The sequence below is a fragment of the Anolis sagrei genome, chromosome 3, assembly GCF_037176765.1.
Source record: "Anolis sagrei isolate rAnoSag1 chromosome 3, rAnoSag1.mat, whole genome shotgun sequence".
NCBI lineage: Eukaryota > Metazoa > Chordata > Lepidosauria > Squamata > Dactyloidae > Anolis > Anolis sagrei.
This window is the reverse complement of record NC_090023.1, coordinates 88,459,825-88,482,449: the sequence shown is the minus strand read 5'-3', so window position 1 is coordinate 88,482,449 and position 22,625 is coordinate 88,459,825. Positions and strand designations below refer to the sequence as shown.

At 40.5% G+C, this 22,625-nt stretch overlaps 1 protein-coding gene across 8 annotated transcripts in view; it reads right to left on the bottom strand.

Annotated features, from left to right (window-relative positions):
• MAP7D2 (MAP7 domain containing 2) overlaps positions 1 to 17,647 on the bottom strand; it is a 75,234-nt gene extending 57,587 nt beyond the window's left edge. For 4 of the 8 annotated variants that reach the window (XM_060770079.2, XM_060770081.2, XM_060770083.2 and 1 more), the window contains exon 1: positions 16,937 to 17,647. In XM_060770079.2, the coding sequence (XP_060626062.2) occupies positions 16,937 to 16,988 (52 nt within the window). In that variant the 5' untranslated portion in view covers positions 16,989 to 17,647. Of the gene's footprint in view, positions 1 to 799; positions 870 to 16,936 lie in introns of those variants that run through there. The other 4 variants (XM_060770085.2, XM_060770086.2, XM_060770088.2 and 1 more) reach the window with 2 other exon arrangements.
• Positions 17,648 to 22,625: the final 4,978 nt, after the last annotated feature.

Here is a 22,625-nt window from a genome sequence, read left to right as displayed (position 1 = left end):
AAGTACATGCTACTTTTAAAGTCAAGAAGTGGGATTGTCACCGGAGGTCAACTGCTCTGGGCCATTTCTGTCTAAGAATAAAGCTCCCATCAGAGCAATTCAAATTCAATGTCTGCATGCTAGGTTACTTGGCTAGAGGCAGTCCTTCCACATCAAGCTACAATTATGCCTTCATTAAAAGTACTGAATTCACCTCAAGTAACTCTCCACTTTCACTTTGAAGATTGGCCTCATAGCAGAACGTCTACACTGAATTTCTACACAAGCTTGAATTTTCCTTCAAATGTTGTCAATTAAATTTCTGGCAGTCTTATCCACTTGCTTTGTTAATCAATTTCGCCTCCAAGAAATGCCAGTGATATTAGTTTATAATTAGAAACATTTTGTCCTGGTAAAAAATTAAGCAGCAGGCTGGACTATCATATTATATGGACATAGTGGACAGCTTGTCAACAGCAATTAGAGAAAACTCCTACGGTACATAAAAAAAGGCAGAATGCTTTTGCAGCATCAGTTTTCAGAGCCAGACTTCCATTCATGAGATGCAAGAAGTAGTCAAGCTAAACACACACAGAGAGAGACTTCACAAGTATAGAAAGGAGAGAGAAAAATCTGCTTTAAGCAAAGTGAGGTCAACACAAAGTACAATGCAATATGACTGAGATCTATAAGGTATTCTTGTTTTACTTTGTATTATTCTATGTCTGTTGTTATGAGCCACTCTGGGCATTTGTTACCATGGAAAACAAGTACATGAAGCAGCCAATGATGGCAACAATGACAGCAATAGTCACAGTACCTTGCCAAGAAGTTAAGTTCATCTCTTCTCACCATGCTCCAGAAATCTCCTATCCATTGTTCCATCTAGAGCTGGGGTTCAGAGGAATAATTTCACAAAGGTATATTTGAATGGGCTACTACTGTTAGCATAGACGTTTATAATCAAATGAGAATAAGCCTCAGAAATACAAAAAGGTGTACAGAAATTAGAGCCCGAACAAAACACTGCATTGAAGACTTCACATTATTTTCATCTTTATGAAAGGACAAGCGATTCTTGTGTGTCATCCATACATTCCTGTAGATTTCATAATTCTACAGATTGTGATGTGATCTTGTGAATAGTCACATTTTTCATCATATTACCCTCACTGTGAGGCTTCATCTAGAATATTGAAGCAATATAATTTGTGTCTGTAAGTAGGACTGCCTAGATAAACTTCCATGTCTAGGTTTCTGGGAAATACATAACCCAGCCACAATGAAACAGCATGTTGTTAGACTTTTTCTGTTAGATTGTAGTGGAAGTGTGAGAGTTACAAGATCTAAAGAGGAGCAAGGAAACCAAGGCAGTCAACACCACCTTTTCTCTAACAAGACATTGCTCAGGGGACAACACAGAGAGGGCCGTATTTATTTATTTATTTATTTATTTATTTATTTATTTATTTACTCTACTTATTTACTCTGTTCTCAGCCTGAAGGCGACTCACAGCGGTTCACAACAAACAAAAACAGCGGAAATTCAATGCTCCAATATAAAAACAATTAACAGCCTAACACATTACACACTTAGTAAACAATTACTACAAAACCATTCACTAGCGTCTCATCACTAAAGGACATGATCCAGATTCGTCATCCATTGTTCCATTCCTATGTCATTACATTTCATTGCAGTAATTCTTCGAACGCCTGCTCAAACAACCAGGTCTTCACTTTTTTGCGGAATACCATTAGAGATGGTGCTAGTCTAATGTCTGTAGGAAGGTCGTTCCACAGCTGAGGAGCCACCACCGAGAAGGCCCTATCTCTCGTCCCCGCCAGTATAATTTGATCTTGCCTCTAGTATCAGCTAATACAGAACAGGGCTAAGCAAAATCAGTCTTCAAGATGTTGCTGAACTGCATTGCCCATTAATACCTGTCAGTACAGCCAATGACGGGAGATACTGGGAACTGCTGTCTAACAAAATCTGTAGAGCCAAGAATAGTCCAGTCTGCTTTTGAGGAACCTCTTTGTTGATGCCAGGTTACTTTCTCTATGAACTAACTTTCTTTATCACTGACTACATCTTCAGATTTAACTAAAGCAGGAGCCAAGCTACACAGTAAAAAAAATGTAGAAACGGCATGCTACAATATTAATAAGTCCAAAGAAAACAGGCATGCCAAAATTAAGACTGAAACATGTTAATGTTGATAAAACAATCACCACCTCACTCTGGTATATTAGTATGTAAAACAAAAGATGTTAAAGATAAGAAGTTATTCAAAGATCCCCAGCACCACAAAGTGAGTTCAAGTTTGTTTTCCCTCAAAAAGACTTTGCTCATTCTATGATTGATTGCTTTGAAAACAAAGACATTTCAAACTTGAGTCAAAATCATCATTATCATCAATCATCATCATCTTTATTTATACCCCACCACCATCTCCCCAAAGGGACTGGTGGCAGCTAACAAAACACTCAAGGTGGCACACATAAAATAGAATTACATATCATCAAAACAATACACAATTTGAATAGATACAAACAATGGACAATGTCGCTTGATAAAATTAAAAAAAATAAAAATTCTAACACAGTCATACTTGTGGGTCATTGGGTTTCTTCAAGCATGAACTAAAGTGCCGAATAACAATGGTCAATGTCATCACATGACCATAGTACATTACTCCAGGTCAAAGGCTCATGTAAAAATACCCATGTTTTTAGGCTCGAACGGAAGGTTTGGAGATTTGGGACTAATCAACTTCCTGAAAACCAGTGTCTGTAATTAGGAAGCTTCCAGGGCAGGGTTTACAAGAGACTATACAAATGATATGCTTCTTTACCCTGCTCTACCAGGTTTTCAAGATTGTAGCCATAACCTGTTTTGGCCTTCCTTGTACATTCTGATAAAACATCTGCATCATGTCTATCTCTTTGTTCCTCAAATCTGTTTTATTCCTGAACTACAAATGAATTACAATACCATAATAAGAATTTGATTTTGTGACATGTCAGTAAGGTGTAAAGGAAATGCTTCCTTTAATTGTCCAAAGATGCTGAAATTCTACTCACATAAAGAGAAACCAAGTTGTCCAGATATCTAAATGTTATTAAAACAAGAAATAGTATAGTGGGCTTTTTATATCTGCTGATGTTTGATTCCAGTACTCCTTGTGGGTACCAACATTTGCTCATGTCCCATTACAGTTGGCTCTCCACATCCATAGATTCTGTATCCAGGGATTCAATCATCTACTGGTTGAAAATATTCCCAAAAATATATCCAAAAAGGAAGCCTTAATTTTGACATCTTATAGAAGAGACATTTTCCTTTACCATATAATGGGACTTGAGCATCCATGGATTTTGGTATCAATGGGAGATTCTGGAAACAAATGCTAGCAGATATCAAGGAGCCACTTAATATACAATGGCATGGTAAACTTGTGTCCTTTAAATAAAATGGCAAAATCAAGATTTAGGTTCTCGAATTTTTAAAGAAATATTTTAAGCCGTGGATGGTTGAATCTGTCAATATGGAAAACTGTCTGTAACTAGAATTCTATGGAAAGCCTTCCATGCTTCAGTAAATTTATCAGACAACTGTACCAAAGTACAATCAGATCTGAGGCTACTGCACCGGCAGTGTTTGATGATAATGGGGTAACAACTGGCCTTTATTTATCTACATTGCACTAATCAGAGCAGGTCATAAGGCAGCTCAGACACATTATTTTGTTGCTAGGAAGCTGACCTTGATAGAGCTGAATAGCTACAAAAAAAGACACATCAGGCTCTTCTTAAATTGTTTGACCTGTGAAACGACTGACTTCTTTGACACCCAAGCACTGACAAAACATTGCTGTACAATGATTTCATAGTACTCCATAATGAAAATGAAAACTACAGGGAAAAACTGGTAGACAGGAAAACGTATTTCCCTTTGATGTTTTTCTCCTCCCCCCGCTTTCTGGCATGAGTGGAGGGCCAAAAGTGTGTCATTCTGAATAATTATTATGGAGCAGCAAACAATGGAAAGGAAAATGCAGTTTTTGAACTCCTTATCTTTCTTCTCCTTGTACAATGCAAAATGCTGATCCTTGAATATAATTTAAATTCAAATATTCCAGATAATAACTTTACAACCAGATGCAAATAGCAGCTAGAATTCTGATACAAGCCTTATGAGCCCATCACACGGGTATCACCTTGGAGATCATTTGGAATAGCCATGACCTTTCTATTCTGCTTTTGCTCCAGCATGTACAGCCAACTGTATGTCTGCACCATACATAAAATCGCCCTTTAATAACTACATCTTCCTCGTTGTAGTCAATACTGGTACAGAAAAGATACAGAATTATAACACATACAGAAGGTCACTATGCTAATAGCAGTGATAGATGGATGACATCACACAGGGCAAATCAAATTTCCTCTTTGATTTATTTAAATACAGATTAAAAGCTTCTAATGTCACGCTGAGAATTTTTACACTGATAATTAAAAGCTGCTCATAAACTTCCCACATCCAAAAGAAAAACAAATTATCTGGCAAACTAGTCAGTACACATAGTTTCTAAGTTTGTTTCACTAGCTACTGAAGCACTTAAAAATACACACTTCTTATGTGTATATATGGTGAGACTGGGAATCAAGCAGATTCAATGCAGACAGAAGTGTTTCTACTGTAATTTGTATTAGGTAGCAACTTTGGTCATGAAAAGCAGAAGATGACAGCTGTCAAGTAGGAATTGATTACTAATCATCAGGCATTATCTGGCTCTTCAGCAAAACTGCTTACATGAGAAATCAATACAATGCAATAAGAGAAGCAAAAGAACTTGAGGAAAAGACTGGCAGCCACTTGCTGTCGCCTATTAAAAACTTTGTAAAATGTCAGAATGTCCCCTTTGTTTCACACTTCGTTTAATTAAATACAGCACATCTTTCCACACAGAGACAGGAATAAATCCCAAAAATGAGAAAGCAGGCTTAGATTTTTCAGTTTTCCTCCACCATGTGTCTTAGTGTTAAATCAGTTTCTCAGCTCTAACTGCATGATTCTAGCCAATGAGAGGCTGGTGTACTTGGTTAAACATTCAATCCCCGGCTACATAAAGGGTGGCCCACAAACCATTACCTTTGCCTGACAGTCTTAAGCAAGTTTCCAGGAAGGAAAGAAACAGTTGTATCCAAAAGGCACAACTATGGCACAGGCCACTGACACAACAGAAACGAAAAGAATGTTGAGTTGTTGTAGGTTTTTCAGGCTGTATGGCCATGCTCTAGAAGCATTCCCTCCTGACTAATCAAGGTGGCCAACTGAAACATTCACACCTAGCTCCAACAGACAAGAGTTCTTTCTCCCACCTTGGACTTTCCACAGATATATAAACCCAAATTTCCTAATTTCCAACATTTCATCATTTGAGGGCATGGGGAATTTGGGGAAATCACAAAAAACTCTTTGGCAATGCATGAAATATGTGAATCACTTCAAAAGCTCTCTAAAAGGGATCACTTGAATTCATGAATAGAATATTCTGTCCTCTATGAGTAAATTGCTAGATGAAGAAAGAGATAGAAGGAGTGTCTGAAAGAGGGGACAAGGTGCTAGGAATATTTATTTATTTATTTACTGTATTTGTATACCTCCTTTCTCAGCCAATCAGCAACTCAAGGCGGTTCCCAACAAATCAGTACATATAAAAACATAACACAGATTAAAACGTTAAACAATATAAAACACCACAAAAAAAAAAACAACATCATTCGCGTCTCATTATTATCAAGCATTGTCCAGTTCCATTGTCAAATCGTTCAATTTCCTATATTAGCTACTCTGCATTTGTAAACGCTTGCTCAAACAGCCATGTTTTAACTTGCCTTCGAAACGTTAAGAGGGAGGGAGCAGATCTAATCTCCCTAGGGAGAGTGTTCCATAGCCGAGGGGCCACCACTGAGAAGGCCCTGTCTCTCATCCTGCCTTTGAGACAAAGGCGGGACCAAGAGCAGGGCCTCCCCAGACAATCTTATAGTCCTCGGTAGTTCGGAAGGGGAGACACGTTCGGACAGGTAAGTTGGGCCAGAACCGTTTGGGGGAGAATGGAAAGTATTGAGCAGGGTCTGTCTACCATATACATGTGACCCCTAAGAACTTAGCCTTCAAGTGAATTTGTCCCTTTACAGAAAAAAGGTGAACCACTGCTGACTTAAATCTTCAGGTGGGATGAATGTGTTGAAGGAGCCAAGGTGCAGCAGTAATAACCAGGGCAGTCCCTATTCCAGATCAGAATAATTATAGCTATCTGAATGTTTCTACATAACTTTTTTCTAAAATATGCTTTCATACTGAAGAGAGATTCTGCAAAGTAACAAACTTGTAAGTACAATAAAAGCAGAATAGGCTTGTTTCCCTCTCGCATGAACATGACCAAGGACGACGTCACTCGGCACCTGCCCAAGACCTGTCCCTCAACAGCCTTATTGGTTGAGAAGGAAGGCACTTGAACAGTTATGTAGAGAACAATCCAAAGTATGTTTACTCAGATATATGTAAAACTAAGTTGAACAAGAGTTAATGAGACACTCTTAGTGACTGCACCCAGATTCTGGAATTGCCCAAGAGGGAAGTTAGTCTGGTTCAGTCTTCACAAAGTCAGGCCTTTGGCATGGAGACTACCAGGGTGCTGGAAGTAGATTTAACTGTTCAGGTGATTTGCTATGATTTATTTATTTAGAGTATTTGTAGCCTGCTCTTTTCTCATAAAGGCTCTCACAGAGGCATACAAAATGTTAATTCAACAATTCCCTATCCTCAGACTTATAAATATGAAAAGGCACAAAAGGAAAAGGGAATGGCAGCTTAGAAGGGGATAGATAGTTCACCAGATACTGCTGACAGTGGCGATTGGTAAGGATGAAGGGCCCTTTATTTGCTTGAGGGGTTTTATTGTTGTGTTTTATCAACTGGATTTTATGTCACATTTTAATCAATATTTTAGTATTTGAGTACAATCAGTCACCTTGAGCACATCTTTAATAGAAAGGCAAAGCCAATTAGCTGATAGCATTATTAACAAAATATTATCCGGTTCTGTTTTGGCAGTCTGTTGCTATTATGCAACTGAGTTTGAGGACCAAATTAAGTTAACATTAGAGCTTGAAAACCAAGTTGTCATTTAGTCAGTTGCCTGATAAAATAAAAATCCAGAGTAATCACTGAAAAGGTGGGTATTTATGTAATAAAATAAACAAATTGCACATGTAGTTATCCACATAGGATTGTACGCATAAGATTGCAACTTTAGGAAAAATGTTACAGCTTGTTTCTTAACCCCATAAACTTAACTTGGTGAACACTAAATTAACATTTGAAACAGGCACATAAAATTATAGTAAACATATAATGATGCCTTAGATATATGACTTGTCTATGTACAGTACTCAAAAGAGTTTTAGTCTTGAGATGCTCAAAACAACACTCTTCCTTGCAATGCTCTATTTTATATCCCTTTGCCAAAATGAAGAAAGCTTTACTATGTGGCAATGAGTAAGTATCATTCAACAGAAAAAAATCAAAAATTCCAAAGGACACACCCAATCTCTCAGGTGAACACTTAATGCAATTTTTTAAGGATTCCAGCCAAGATTTTACATTGCTTTTTAATTAGATATGTTTTATCCAGAATTTCTGGTTTATTTTATATTTTTCCAGTGAACCAATTTGCTCATTCTCTGAAATCTGACTCTGAGTTAATTCTTATCCCACTCCTAATTTGCATTCTTGACTTTAGATTTGATATCCAACATACTTCAGTCCTTCTGTTAAAGAACCATACCACCGTGCTCTACAAAGCTTAGGATCTTTTACAGTTGTTGGTAATTAGTAAATTATTGAGTTAATTGATAGGTACCTTGCTCTTCACTCACTTTTCTAAGGCATTGCTTTTTAAACTGTGGGTCCCAACCCCAAATGGGCTCAATGTTGGGATCATGAAAAATTTGGCAACAATAAAACATTTCTAAACATCAAGCATTTACACCAGTGGTTCCCAACCTTTTTTTTTGACCGGGGACCACTTGACCAGAGACCACTCTCCAATATTAGTACCAAAAGGGTTACAAATTAGTTTTTGGTCAACTTTAGATTTGGTTTGGGGTTCTGATTCAGAAAATTGCATTGCATAGACCACGTCAGCTCTAGTTTCTGATACATAACATATGCCATGGTTAGAGACAGGGAAGGAGTTGCAGGTGGCATGAAAAGTGCAAAAATAAAATAAAGTAAAATAAATAAAGAGGAAGGAGGCTCACGGACCGGATTTTCATCATCGTGGCTCACTGGTGGTTCACAGCCACTGATTTACACAAATCTGTTAGCAACAACATGCAGGGTTTATAGTGGACTCTACAGAAAATGCTTCAGCTGTACCTCATAAAAAGGAAAATCAGTCTGTTTAGCAAGTCTTGCAAATGCCGGTTTAGTATAAATAAATGTTTGATTTTTACCCAGACTACCTGTCTGAACGTATCTCCTGTTACAAACCATCACGAAGTTTAAAATCATTTGGAGAGGCCCTGCTCTCAATCCTAACGCCATTGCAAATGCGATTGGTGGGAACGAGGGACAGGGCCTTCTCAGCAGTGGCCCCCCCATCTGTGGAACTCTCTCCCCAGGGATATCAGCCTGGCCACCTCCCTCCTGTCTTTTAGAAGGAAACTTAAGACTTGGCTATGGGACCAGGCATTTGACCAGTGATTAGTAGTAAGCGGAAAGAAGACTTAGGCAGCTCGTGACAATGAATTGACCCATACTTGGATTTGGTTTTTAACTGGCATGTTTAATCAATTGTTTTTATTAACTGTTTTGATGTTTTTAATGTATTTGTTGAATGTTTTATGATGGTGATGGCATCATATGGTGCTTGTTGTGAGGCTGCCCTGAGATATCGTGTCCCCCTCCCCCCCCCCGGGTTAGAAGGGTAGGGTACAAATATAGGAAATATAGGAAATAAATTATACCTATTTTATACACCTATATATCTGGGGTCACATTTTAAAAAGTCTTGGATAGAAAAGGATTGCAAGTGGAAACAGTTTAAGAAACCCTGCTCCAAGGTACAAAAATGCAGTTCCATTCTTACAATGTGTTAGCGATGTGCCTTCAAGTTGCCTGTCAACTCATGCTGATCCCATGTATTTCCTACGATTTTCTTAGGCAAGGAATACTCAGAGGTAGTTTTGCCAGTTCCTCCTTCTGAAACATAGCCTTCAGCACCTGGTATTTGTTGGCCATTTCTAATCCAAATACTAATCAGGTTGATTCAATTTAGCTTCCAAAATCAGATCAGATATATGCTAGAAAAATACGGTCCAGAAATTCAAAGATTCAGTGTAATCTTTGTCACTTACTGAAAGGACAAACAACCTGCAACCTCTATTTCCTATATTAATAGACATCATATTATATGTCAAAGTTAAATTTAGACAGAAATCATTCAGTTTAACCTACAAAGCCACCTTAGAAAGAAATCCCAACTACACACAGGCAATGCTAATGAATTCAGCTGAGCTATTACTGACAAGGTCAGCAGGCTGAGCAAGAACACAAACACAAATAATCTCTCTCCAACAAGAAAATCCGGTATTTTTGCTAATATGTTCAAGTGGACAGAGTGTTAAATAAACCAGTGAATACCATATATTTACCAGCTTCATAAATCACAATTTCATTGGCATGAAATGCTTTCAGTTTCTTGTATTTCCTGTTATTAATAACTGAGCTGTAACTTTAAAATTCTGGAATATGCAATGAAATCTTTCACTGTATTCTGTATTTTACCGACTATTCCTTACTGCATTTTAGATTACATTTAAAATACTGTCTTCTACAGTTTCAACTATCTTTTGCTTTCTTGGGCCCCTTCTACACTGCCAAATAATCCAGATTATCAAAGCAAATAGTCCACATTATCTTATTTAAACTGAATAATATGAGGCAGATTATCCAGTTCAGATCACATAATCTGGATTTTATATGGTATTGTAGAAGGGGACTTGGAGATTGTTCCATGTAAATAGTTTCGATAGTTGTTTTCTGGGCTTTGAAGTTATAGCCTGCAGAGTAATGTTGTCTCTGATTACCTAAATGGTGTTTCGGTAACAAAATATCACTAGCTGTTAATATATTTCTATTGAACATTGATTCTCAGTATGAAATGCTATATTTGAAATTTAGGCCCATTCTACACTGCCATATAAAATCCAGATTATCTGCTTTGAACTGGATTATATGGCAGTGCAGACTCTAGCCCCTTCTACACTGCCATATAATCCAGATTCTTAAAGCAGATAATCCACATTATTCAGTTTGAATTGGATTATATGAGTCTACACTGCCATATAATCCAGTTCAAAGCAGATAATCTGGATTTTATATGGCAGTGTGGGAGGGGATTCATATAATCCAATTCAAATCAGGTAAAGCAGATGGCGCCATTAGTTATGGTTCTCACATTGTGCTGTCGCACGCTGGGCCTGTGCATATGACTGTAGACAGGACATAAATTCTGTGTGCCCAACGGGACGCCGGGGCTGCCTCAGATTAAAGGCCCTTAGATTCCCCCAAACGGAGTCTTTAGATTGTTTAAAGTCAATCCAACAAAGTTCTTTATTGATGAAAATAAACAGGTACTTTCAAGCTTTCTTAACAGTCTATTGGCTCTTGCAATCTTGTTCACTGGGAACAGGCACTATCTTCTTAACTGTAATTAACTAATGGGGAAATCCTTAACTTCTAATCTGGGCAGTCTATACTTGCCTCTGTTGGCGTGGAGCCCCTGCACCCGGTACCAACTGCGTCTGGCTTCCGCGAGAGACCCTTACCAAGCAGAGCTTTGTAGACTTCCAGGGAAAAAGGAGGAGTTCAGGTTGCTGTGATGGCCAGCTGAAGTCCCTCAGCCAAGCTGTGGCTGTATGTCTCCCAGCCAAGCCGTAGAAGACGAAGCTTTCTACAGGAGCTACTTCATTTTATGTGCTGTGCGAAAGGCTTCTCTGTGAGAACTGACTCAAAAAAGCCCCTATTCCCTCCAAAACTCAAAAAGGGGCGGGACCAGGGAACCTAACTATAATTGACAGGTGGCTTGCCCTATGATTGCAAACTATAACAGGAAGCCACCCTGCTGCAAAATCCCAAGCCTGGGATTGCAAACAAACATTTAATGCAAAGCAAACAGAATTGGAGCTCCTGGTACAGCTGTACCAGCACACACATCATCATTTGAAAATCCTACAAACTAAATAGATTTGCACATACTACAGCTTTATTACTCTATGCACATGTATGTGCACACCAAGCAGGAAGGCATAGAGCTTCAGTGTTGGGGTTAAGAATTGTAATGCTACCTATCCAAAGGTGTTAGCAAAGAGAATAATGCTGATTAAAGACAAAGTTATGGATGACTACTTGTCCAGGTTCAAGACAAAGCACCTCAAAATGACAGTTTTTGGGAAATGCCAGTGGGGGAGGCACCTGGTTCAACACTATGGACAAAGAAAGGCTAGAGGAACAGGCCTTTGGTGTAATCCAGCCAGGTTGCAATGCCACAATTAGAGTGTTGGACTGTGATTTGGGAAATACAGGTTTAATTCCCAACTGTGTGGGTCTGTGCCAATTGTTCTCACTCTTTCAGTTTAATCTAACTCAAAGACTTGTTATGGGGATAAATGGAAAGGAGAAGGAAGTACCATGTAGACACCCTATAATTCATTGGAGGAAATTTAGCTGGGTGTGGGGTTTAATATAACCAAGAGAGCAGTTGGCCCGGTATGTCCACAGATTCTGTAACCATTGGGTCAAAACCATACACAGCTTTAAAATGTTTTTAAAAACCCCAAACATTCCATAGAGCAAACTTTGATTTTACCATTATATTGCACAGAATGGGACTTGAGCACCCACAAATTTTTGTATATACAATGGCATAATAAAACAGTGTCCCTCATATAAAATAGAAAAATCAAGATTTGTTTTGGGGATTTAAAAAAAACATTGTGGAATTGTGGATGCGGAATCCATACATACGGCAGGCCAGCTGTGGTTCAGGAAAATATTTTTATTAGATACTAAAAAAATGGATTTGTCATAGATACAAAATTATGGTTTTTCTATCAAGTTTTCCAGGACCTTTTTAGTTACCCCTCTGCTTTATTACAATTTGCACCAACAGGGAGTAAAGAGAGAATGCACAAGCCCTTTTCTTTAGAATTAGATTGTTGTACAGGGTCACTTAATGCCACTTCAGAGAATAATGATTTGTAGTAGAAACAACAAACAAGGAATTAGATAAACTGTGTTCTGATTTATTCCTTATTTTAATTGCACAAAAGGAAGAGGCATGGTGACCCAAGCACTTTGTACAGTTTTCATCTGCATGGGCATTTAAAACTAAATGTTTTATATTTAGTTTATTCTTTCACATGAACAACATGTGTGAGCCATTAACTGTGGCCATTCTCTGCATCTAGGAGGTAATGCAATGTAGCCCTGAACATTAGTAGTAAAGGTAAAGGTTTCCCCTAGCATTAAGTCTAGTCGTGTCTGGCTCTAGGGGGTGGTGCTCATCTTCATCTCTAAGCCAAAGAGTCAGCATTGTCCGTAGATGCCTCCAAGTTCATATGACCAGCATGACTTCATGGAGCACTGTTACCTTTCCACAAAAGTGGTACCTATTCATCTACTCACATTTACATGTTTTTGAACTGCTAGTTTGTCAGAAGCTGGGCCTAATAGTGGGAGCTCATCCCGCTCCCCAGATTTGAACTGTAAACCCTTCAGCCAGCAAGTTCAGCAGCTCAGGGGTTTAACCCCCTGTGCCATCAGGGGACCCTTGAATATTAGTACAGGACATAAAACCTAATATTATTTTCTAATTTGAGGTGGAAAGGAAAAACATAGAAACATATTTGACAACAATGAAATTTTTGTCATCTTTGACTAACTAGTTTATCCATAGTATGGGCCTGATACTCTATTTGGTATTTGAAGCCCTTTGAAAGACTTCACCATACACTTCTGGGAACTATTGTCCAAGAGAAATACTGACATGCAAGAATGTATTCAAAGGAGGGTGACCAAGATGATCAACGGGCTGGAAACAAAGCCCTATGATGAACAGCTTAGGAAGCTGGTAGAGAAGTGAGGATGGAGAAGTGGTATAGATAGTTGTTCTGGTTGTGTGCCTTTATGTTGTTTCTGACTTATGGAAACCATATCACAGAGTTTTCTTGGTGAAGATTTATTCAAAAGAGGTTTGCCACTGTGTTCCTCTGAGATTGAGAGAGTACAGCCTCACAAACATCCCTCTATGGCTTCATGACTACCGAGGAAGGATTTGAACCCTATTCTCCATAGTTATAGAACAGGGCTCAAACTGTTACACCAAACTGGCTCCTTAAAGGGTTAAAGGGATTTCAGGTAAAAGATAGAACAAGCTTGTTTCCTGCTGCACAACTGAGTAGGACCTATACCAACATATTTCATTTGAAAGAAAAGAGATTCTACCTAAACATCAGGAGATTTTCTTGATGATAAGAGCAGCTCAACAGTGCCATGGACCATCTTGGCAGGAGATGGACTCTTTCATTGAAAGTCTTTACAGAGGAGAGATGATCACCTCTTTCCATATTTTGTTGTCCAGGCCCGTACCAAGGATTTTGATTCGAGGGGGGCTGAGTTTGATTCGGAGGGGAGGGGGGCTGAGTCTGAGTGAAGGTCTACCCTAGCAAACCTTTTGTATTGTGACCCCAAAACCCCCATGCATTTGGGATATATTGAGTATGGTGATCAGATCATGATATGAATAAACATAACAGTTTAAATAATGCACCAGTAAGGCCTTCTCGTGGACCACCATGAGGATTGGGGGGGGGGGGGTGGGGGGCTGAATCCCCTCAACCCTCCCCCCCCCCCCCCGGCTACATGCCTGTCATTGTCTATTCCTGTACTGAAGGGGGTGAACTAGCTAGCTTGAGGCCCCTTTCAGGACTTTGATTTTATGTTTTCCATGTATGTAGTGATTTTGAAGTAGGAGTGTGCATAATTACTATTTATAGTTTGTATTAGGCATCCAGAATGAATCAAATTAGGATACTACCTTCCAAAGTTGCATTACAACCAACTGCTAAAGTACCACCAAACTACTATAAAATTGCTCCCATCTTGAGGTTTGCATAAAGTTCTCATCATCATCATCATCATCATGTCCCATAACAGAATTCAAGAAACCATTCATTTGGACAGCGTTTTGACCTCCTTTCCCAATTTGCAAGAGGAAACAAAAAGGTGTACTACTAGCTTTTACAGAACTATCAGTGAAATAATGTGTCTTAATCAAGCTAATATGGGCAATTGACAGGGTCCTTTCCCCAATGTAACCCAGGACTGGCACAATACTCATTCATGTTCACTGACTACAATTATTTCCTTCCTTTCCTGGAAAAGCCACCAGAGACAGCCAATCAATGGACATGACTTTAAGATCACTGAGCTAGACTAAATGCATACTTAACCTTGGAAGTGGCAGGAAGTGATATTTGCCCTAGATTTTTGTTTTGCTGCCCTTGCAAGACAAACCCAAGCACGGTTGGAAATTAGGTTGTTACTGAGTTGACAGCACTAACTCAAGTATCTGGCAGTCAGTTCTGTAATTGTGCAATTATCTTGTGTACATGGGATCTGCCACGCAACACCGATCTAACAGGTTTAAGATACAGAAACCAACGTGTAAAGACATCACCCAAATACTCAACTCAAGATTTAAAAAATATCACTCCTACTACGAATTTAACCATGATGTCACTTGCAGAAAACATTACAGTTTCACACTCTCCATACCAGTCAATGTCAAGTGAAACCAAAGAGTAGCCTATTAAAAAGCTTTCTTCCTCTAGTAAGGAAATTGATTGTTTTAAAAAAAAACTCCAAGCGAAGCAATTCTTCCCTAGCATTTCACTGCCTGCCATGTGCTTCTCTGACAGTGGAAGTCAGCAAAGGTTTTGACTACTGTCTGGAGAAGAAAACGCCATCAACTACTATAGATAGATACACAGAGACACACACTGTTGACTCTCAGTTAACCAGCACCCATGGGGATTGGTAGATACCAAATAAATGTAGTTTCTGGTTGCTTGAGAGTTACTATCAAAAACAAACCTAATACTACACCCCATACTATAGTAAAGGTAAAGATTTCTCCGGACATTAGGTCTAGTACCAGACTCTAGGGGGTGGTGCTCATCTCAATTTCTAAGCCGAAGAGCCAATGTTGTCCATAGACGCCTCCAAGGTCATGTGGCTGGCATGACTGCATGGAGCACCATTACCTTTCCACCTATTGATCTACTCACATTTTGCATGTTTTCAAACTGCTAGGTTGGCAGAAGCTGGGGCTAACAGCAGGAGCTCACTCCGCTCCCCGGATTTGAACTGCCGACCTTTTGGTCAGCAAGTTCAGCAGCTCAGTAGTTTAACCCGCTGTGCCATTGGGGGCTCCTCACATACTATACCCACACTATACCATGCCATAAACACTGTTTTGACTTTATATTAATATTTAAATAGAGTAACTGAAAGAAAATGAAGACAAAGAAAGGCAAACTTAACACAGTTTCACTGATAGGATAGAAGCAGAGAATCATAGAGTTGGAAGAGACCCCAAGGGCCATCCTGTCCAACCCCCTGCCATGCAGGAACAGCACAATCCAAGCACTCCTTACAGATGTGCACCCAACATCTGCTTTAAAACTTCCAGAGAAGGAAACCCAGGCAGCACATTCCACTTCCCAACAACTCTTACCACCAGGGAGTTCTTTCTAATGTTTAGGAGGAATCCATTGTTCTGCAATTTGACCTGTAATTGTTCCTGTATTTAAATTTTGATTTAAAGTATTATTTCCTTGATTTTTTTTGCCAGTTGTCTGAGAGTCCTAGTTGCTTGAGTTCTGGTTAACTAAGAATCTCTCTCTCTCTCTCTCTCTCTCTCACACACACACACACATATATATGAGTGAATGTGTGTTTCTGTGTGTAGGTGGGTAGGCATATGTGTGTTTGTGTGTGTATCCTACCTTCCGCTTCTAAGCTTGTGGTCTTATTCCCTAAATGCCAGCAATACAGACATCTTACTAACAAACAAGACTGAGTTGCAGTGAGTTTTCCAGGTTGTATGGCCATGTTCCAGAAGTATTCTCTCCTGACATTTTGCCCATATCTATGGCAAGCATCCTTAGATGTTGTGAGGTATACTGGAAACTATGCAAGGGAGGTTTATATATCTGTGGAATAATGTCCAGGGTGGGAGAAAGAACTTTTGCCTGTTTGTGGCAAGTGTGAATGCTGCAATTGGCCACCTTGATTAGTATTGAATAGCCGTGCAGCTTCAAGGCTTGGCTGCTTCCTGCCTGGGGGAATCCTTTGTTGGGAGGTGATTAGCTGGGCCGGATTGTTTCTTGTCTGGAATTCCCCTGTTTTTGAGTGTTGTTCTTTCTTTACTGTCCTGACAGCACAGTAAACAAGACCTTGACCGTCTCCTGGCTCGAACCACCACGAGGCCCGGCACCATCCTTAGAATGCAACCCGGGCGCCTCCCAATGCCTTGCAATGCACCCCACCCACCGCCCACTTGCCCCTTATGCTCCTTTATGGATGTGCCACTAAGGCCTGGAGGGCACACGCCCACCCAGCCCTGGCCGAGGGAGGGAGGGAGAGAGAGAGAAGCCACGCTTGGGGAGAACACCACCATTGAAGGCAGGGGAGAAGAAGGCGACTCTTCCATGCTTAGTCCGAGGGGGAAAGCAATGGAGAGCCCGAGCAGGAGCCTTTCCCCCTCTGCCACACCTTCCCCTCCCTTCCTCTTCCCGGCCTGCCCTTGGCCCTCACCTGAAGCCCGCGTGTAGGAAGGAGAGGTCCGCGTTGGCGCCGGCTCCGCCATCTTCCTGCTTTTCCTGGGTGCCTTGCTTGCCTTGGAGCCCCGTGGCAGCACAAGCAGGTCCTCCTCCTCCTCCTCCTCCTGCTGCTGATAATAATAATGCTGCTGCTGCTGCTTGTGCTGCACAGGCGCACTGCCTGCCTGCCTGCCTGCCTGCCCGCGCGCCACACCTGACTCTGCGCGCAAGGAGCGGGAAGCGCCAGAGGTTGTCAAAGGGCCGGCTGAGAAGGGACTTTTGCAGGAAGAAGGACCTTCCTTCCTTCCTTCCTTCCTTCCTTCCTTCCTTCCTTCCTTCCTTCCTTCCTTCCTTCCTTCCTTCCTTCCTTCCTTCCTTCCTTCCTTCCTTCCTTTGCTTCGCTCCCTGCTTCTTCCTTCTTTCCTTCCTTTCTCTCCTTCGACTAACGTGTGGCAACCTGCGCTTGGCTTCCTTGCCTTCCTTGCTCCAGGCGCGCTAGCGCGAGCGACGCTTTCCTCAAAAAAGAAAGAGCTCGTGCCAAAAATACATATTATTAAGTGCTGTAAAATTCTTCAGCTGCGGCTTCTGCTGCTTCTTCTCCAAAAGCCCTTCAGCTACTGGAATGGATGTATCGCTGACTTCAAACCGAATGACACACCGCCCACCGAGGGAGAGAAAGCAAGGCGCAACGTCTCCTCGGGGCTTTGGTTAGGAGGATGAGTTCTCTAGAAACGGCACACTGTCATCCTTGGAGGCTGAGCACGTGCCCCGCTCCCACTACAAAGGGGGAATCTCTGGATCAAGCTCGTAGCCTTCCCCTCTCCCCTCCTGTGGTCCCCAGATGTTTTGGCCTTCAACTCCCAGCAATCCTAACAGCTGGTAAACTGAATGTGGGACTTGTGGACCCACAGGTTGAGAACCACTGCTCTAAGGAGAAGGGGCCCGTGCACCAGGGCGGCAGTGCTTTGTTTTGCATGACTTTTATGCCAGTCCTTTGGTCCTGCCTCACTATACCAAGCATGGGCAGAATTGGGCCTTCCAGATGTTTTGGACTTCAAGACCACCAGCACTGAAGCAATGCCCCTACGCCATCAACTGTACTGGACTGGCCACATTGTCCAAATGCTCAATGGCCATCTCCCAAAGCAGTTACCATACTCCCAACTCAAGAACGCAAAACAAAATGTTGAGGGACAGGAAAAGAGATTTAAAGATGGGGTTATTGTTGTTCATTTGTTCAGTCGTTTCCGACTCTTTGTGACCTCATGGAAGCCAGAGCTCCCTGTCAGCTGTCACCACCCCCAGCTCCTTCAAGGTCAAGCCAGTCACTTCAAGGATGCCATCTATCCATCTTGCCCTTGGTTGGCCCCTCATCCTTTTTCCTTCCATTTTCCCCAGCGTAATTGTCTTCTGTAAGCTTTACTGTCTTCTCGTGATGTTCCCAAAGTACTTCATATTTTCCTCTACTATCCTTCCCTCCAATGAGCAGTCGGGCTTTATTTCCTGAACTATGGACTGGTTGAATCTTCTGGTGGTCCAAGGCACTCTCAGAACTTTCCTCCAACACCACAGTTCAAAAGCATTTATCTTCCTTTGCTCAGCCTTCCCTATGGTCCAGCTCTCACATCCCTAGGTGACTACGGGGAATACCATTGCTTTGGGGTTATAGCTAGCCTTAAAAACTGTGGCATAGATACTGAGAACTGGGAAGAACTTGAGCGCTTTAACTGGAGGTCAGCTGTGACTAGTAGTGCTGCAGAATTTGAAGGGCATGAATGGAGTGCAAAAGGGAGAAATGTGCCAAGAGGAAGGTGTGTCAAGGCAAACTTGACTGGGACTGCCTTCCACCTGGAAACCGATGCCCTCACTGTGGAAGAACATGCAGATCAAGAATAGGTCTCCACAGTCACCTACCGTATCTACCACCAAGAACCTACACTTGAAGGGCCATCATCCTCTGGGTATGAGGGATCACCTTAGTTAGTATAGAAAGTGCTGCCACCTCACCAAATTACAACTCCAAAAATGAATAGCATTGGGCTCTGGGCAAAGTGTTATCAAACCACATTCATTCTAGTGTAGATGCACCCTTTGCCAGCTTTTAAAGTACCCCAGTGTTCCTCCCTTCCTCTCCCATTCTGCCATTGTGCTGAGCTCATTTAAGTTGCTCCAACTGAACTCAAAGTGCAGAAGGTAGTAATTTGAACACAGTTAATAAGCCAGGACAGGGGAGAAGTAAGCAAGCCTCTTGCAAAAGCAAGAGGCAGCCTCCTTTGGCCTGTATCTTCCTCCTCATTAATAACTTATATTGCTTGCTCACACATTTTGGTTCTCAAACTATTAAATATTGGGTGCACATATGCCTTCAAGCCACCTGTCAACTTATGGTGACCCCATGAATTTCATAGGGTAAGGTTTTTGTAGGAGAGGAATACTAAGAAGTGGTTTGGCCAGTTCCTCCCCCTGAATTATAACCTGCAGCACCTGTTTTGCTCTCTTCTTTGCCAATCCAATGGCAGAGAAATACTTCATGCCTTTTCCTACTACTTCAATGTATGGCAAAGCTTTCATTTGTTGTTTTGCACCTGCAAGTGGTGATCCAAGCATGGGGTTTTCTTGGCAACATTGGTTCAAATGGTTTTGCCTTCCTGAGGCTGAAAGTGTGACTAGAATCATAGAGTTGGAAGAGACCTTGTGGACCATCTAGTCCAACCCCCTGCCAAGAAGCAGGAAAATTGCATTTTCCAAGATTACCCAGTTGCTTTTCTTCACCATGAAGGGATTTGATCCCTGGCCTCCAGAATTATCCAATGTTCAAACCACAACATCATGGTGGCTTTCTAACCTTTAATAATGGCATCAAAATTTTTAAAAAGCAAATATTAACATCAAATTTAAGACAGGAATACACTTTAGTATAAGGCAATGTTTTCAATTAACATCAGGAGGAATGAGACTGCTGTACCAGAAATCTGCACTCCTGAATGACAAGATACTAGAATTTCCAGTGACAAGGTGAACTTAATTTCCTCTTTAGTTTCACTTTGCTATTTATACCCCACTGTTTTCCTCTTCTGTTCACTTTTCCAGCCAGCAGACCTGAGCCTAAAAAAATGATAAGGGCCTATTTGCACATCCAATCCAAAGCCTTGTTAAGTATTATATGCCATTGTTTTGCCAGTACACTACAAAAAATGAAACTGAATTTAAAGGCAGAAAAGTTACTTCAGATTCCAGACTTCACCAAGATTGTCCCATAGAATCATAGAGTTGGAAGAGACCTCGTGGGCCATCCAGTCCAACCCTCTGTGAAGGAGCAGGAAAACCACATTCAAAGCACCCCCATCCAGCCTGTTTAAAAGTCTCCAAAGGAGGAGCCTTCACCACACTCCGGGGCAGAGAGTTCCACTACCATCCCCCCATAAAACCAATTAGAAATGAAAAATTCTCGAGTCAAGAAATTGGGTCCAATACTCCTGTCTTCAGAACACATTAGGAAATGAATGTCACAGCTTTCTTAAATACTGTTCAGTATTTTAAACCTTTGTTACACATTGTTCTATAAAAATACCTGTTATTTCCAGTTATTTTTTTTTTTAAAAAATCTATGTACAACCATTTCTAACAATGTTGCAGTGGTGGGAACATGATAGGCATTGTAAATGCCCAGAGGCATACTATTAATACATGGAGCATAATTTGAATAGGCGAAATCATAAGCTTTGAGGTGAATAGAATGCTATAATGCCCAATAGTGGCAGCAGATGTAATTTGAGAGTCATACTTGTAATTTGTGAAGCAAAGACACCAGAAAACTGTTGTCAGTGGCCATGGCTGCCTTTTCCAGGTGTATTATTTGAATTTGATTCCTCCACACATAAATACTTCAGGCCAGTTGTGATAGTGAGAACTTGTTTGGGACAGTTTCTTGGTAATAAAATGCAACACAGATATGGAATAGGCCGCCTTGAATGGGCCAGTCGTTTGGTTACTGTTGTAGGATTCACAATTACTCAAGGCTTGTTTCAGGTGCAGTATGTAAACTAACTTTACTTCCTTATTTACTAAAGTTGAGCAAGGATCTTTGAATCATCAGCAAGTTCTCTGCTACTACAACAGATATTGTTTTATTACATCCCGAAGAGCAGGATGCCACTGGAAAATAGCAGAACTTGACATGGTTGCTATTTTGTACCGCAGCTTCCAAAATCAGTGCCATGCTGGGTAAGGGATTATAGGAACCATCAACCAAAATGTTTATTTTCTAAGCTGGAAGATAGTAGTGGTATTCATTCCATAAATGGTGCTGGTTTCCTTTTGTAGAGAAATGTTTCACCCTCCCACTACAATGTAATAATGATAATAATATAAAAATACCCATTATTTCCAGTTAATTTTTAAAATATGCATGTACAACCTTTTCTAACAATTTTGCAGTGGTGGGAACACAATGCAAAATTGATGCACTCCATACAGTTACAAGGAACGTTTACTACAAGGTTTAAGTCCCAAGAGATGGAAGAACATTTTCCTATTACATTTTCAGTCTGAAATCCAACCTAATATGTGATTACCCTTTTGTGTTAACTGATTTTTATAATGAAGATTGTGTGCTTAGCTGAGAAAGTAAATTTGCAGTGGGCTCTAGAAGTAATTAAAACAGCCCTGCATAAAATTGAGACAACAGCATTGCTTGAGTTATTCCTCTAACATCAGAGACGAAAGAAGACAAGAAACAATAACAGAGAAGCTATGCTCCAACTACTAAATTTTATCATATGAAATACAGATTAGTGATGTATTTCAGATTTAGATGCTGAAAAATTGTCTCCAAACATTCACAATTTCCCATTCAGCCATCCACCTCAGATGCTCCAGCCCACTTGCTTTGAGACAGATTCTATTACAGAACTGATAATTTGTTCAGAGCTCTTGCCAGTTCTCTCCCAATAGTACAAATCTTGCCCTTTTGGTGACTTTGAAGCAATATAGTCTTGCTTGAAAAATTCCGGACATTCATGTCCCTCTGACACTTTTTGTCCTTTATCATCCTACTGTGTTACACACAACTCTGGTGCCAACAGATCAGAAAAACAAAACCATTATTATTTTTTGGTTAAATATTAATATTAAATTATCTGAGCACAATCCTGAGATATTTCTTCAGCACATACCATGTTAATAATAATCACTTGCCTTTCAAAACTGTCCCTATCCTTCTGAACCCAAGTTTTCTTAACTCTCGTATGTCATTTTTAGGACAAATGCTTACAAAAATTCTAACTATGTACGTTTTGTGAAATTGTGAAGAACGCTTTTGTATCACACCACCGTGAATAATTTTTCTGAAATGTAGAAGTTCCTCCATTCAGAATAGACTAAACCTACAATGTAATCTAGTGCTGCCAATAAAATTCATTTTAAAAATCCATAGGTATACAGTGTAACTTCCTTGCATGCAACTGTTTGTCCAAAAAGTGGCAGACACAATCATCCTATGAGGTTACTGCACTTGTACAATTCATTTCAGACAAACATGGAAAAGTGCATAATCATGTTCATTTGTCAGTGTGGGAGATAAGAGAGATTTGCATCTATGCATATTAAGATTCACACTCAAGTTGTTCAAGCTGAATCAGGCTGTTTTCTCAATCTCTGTATTAAGCTGCTCAATATCTATACAA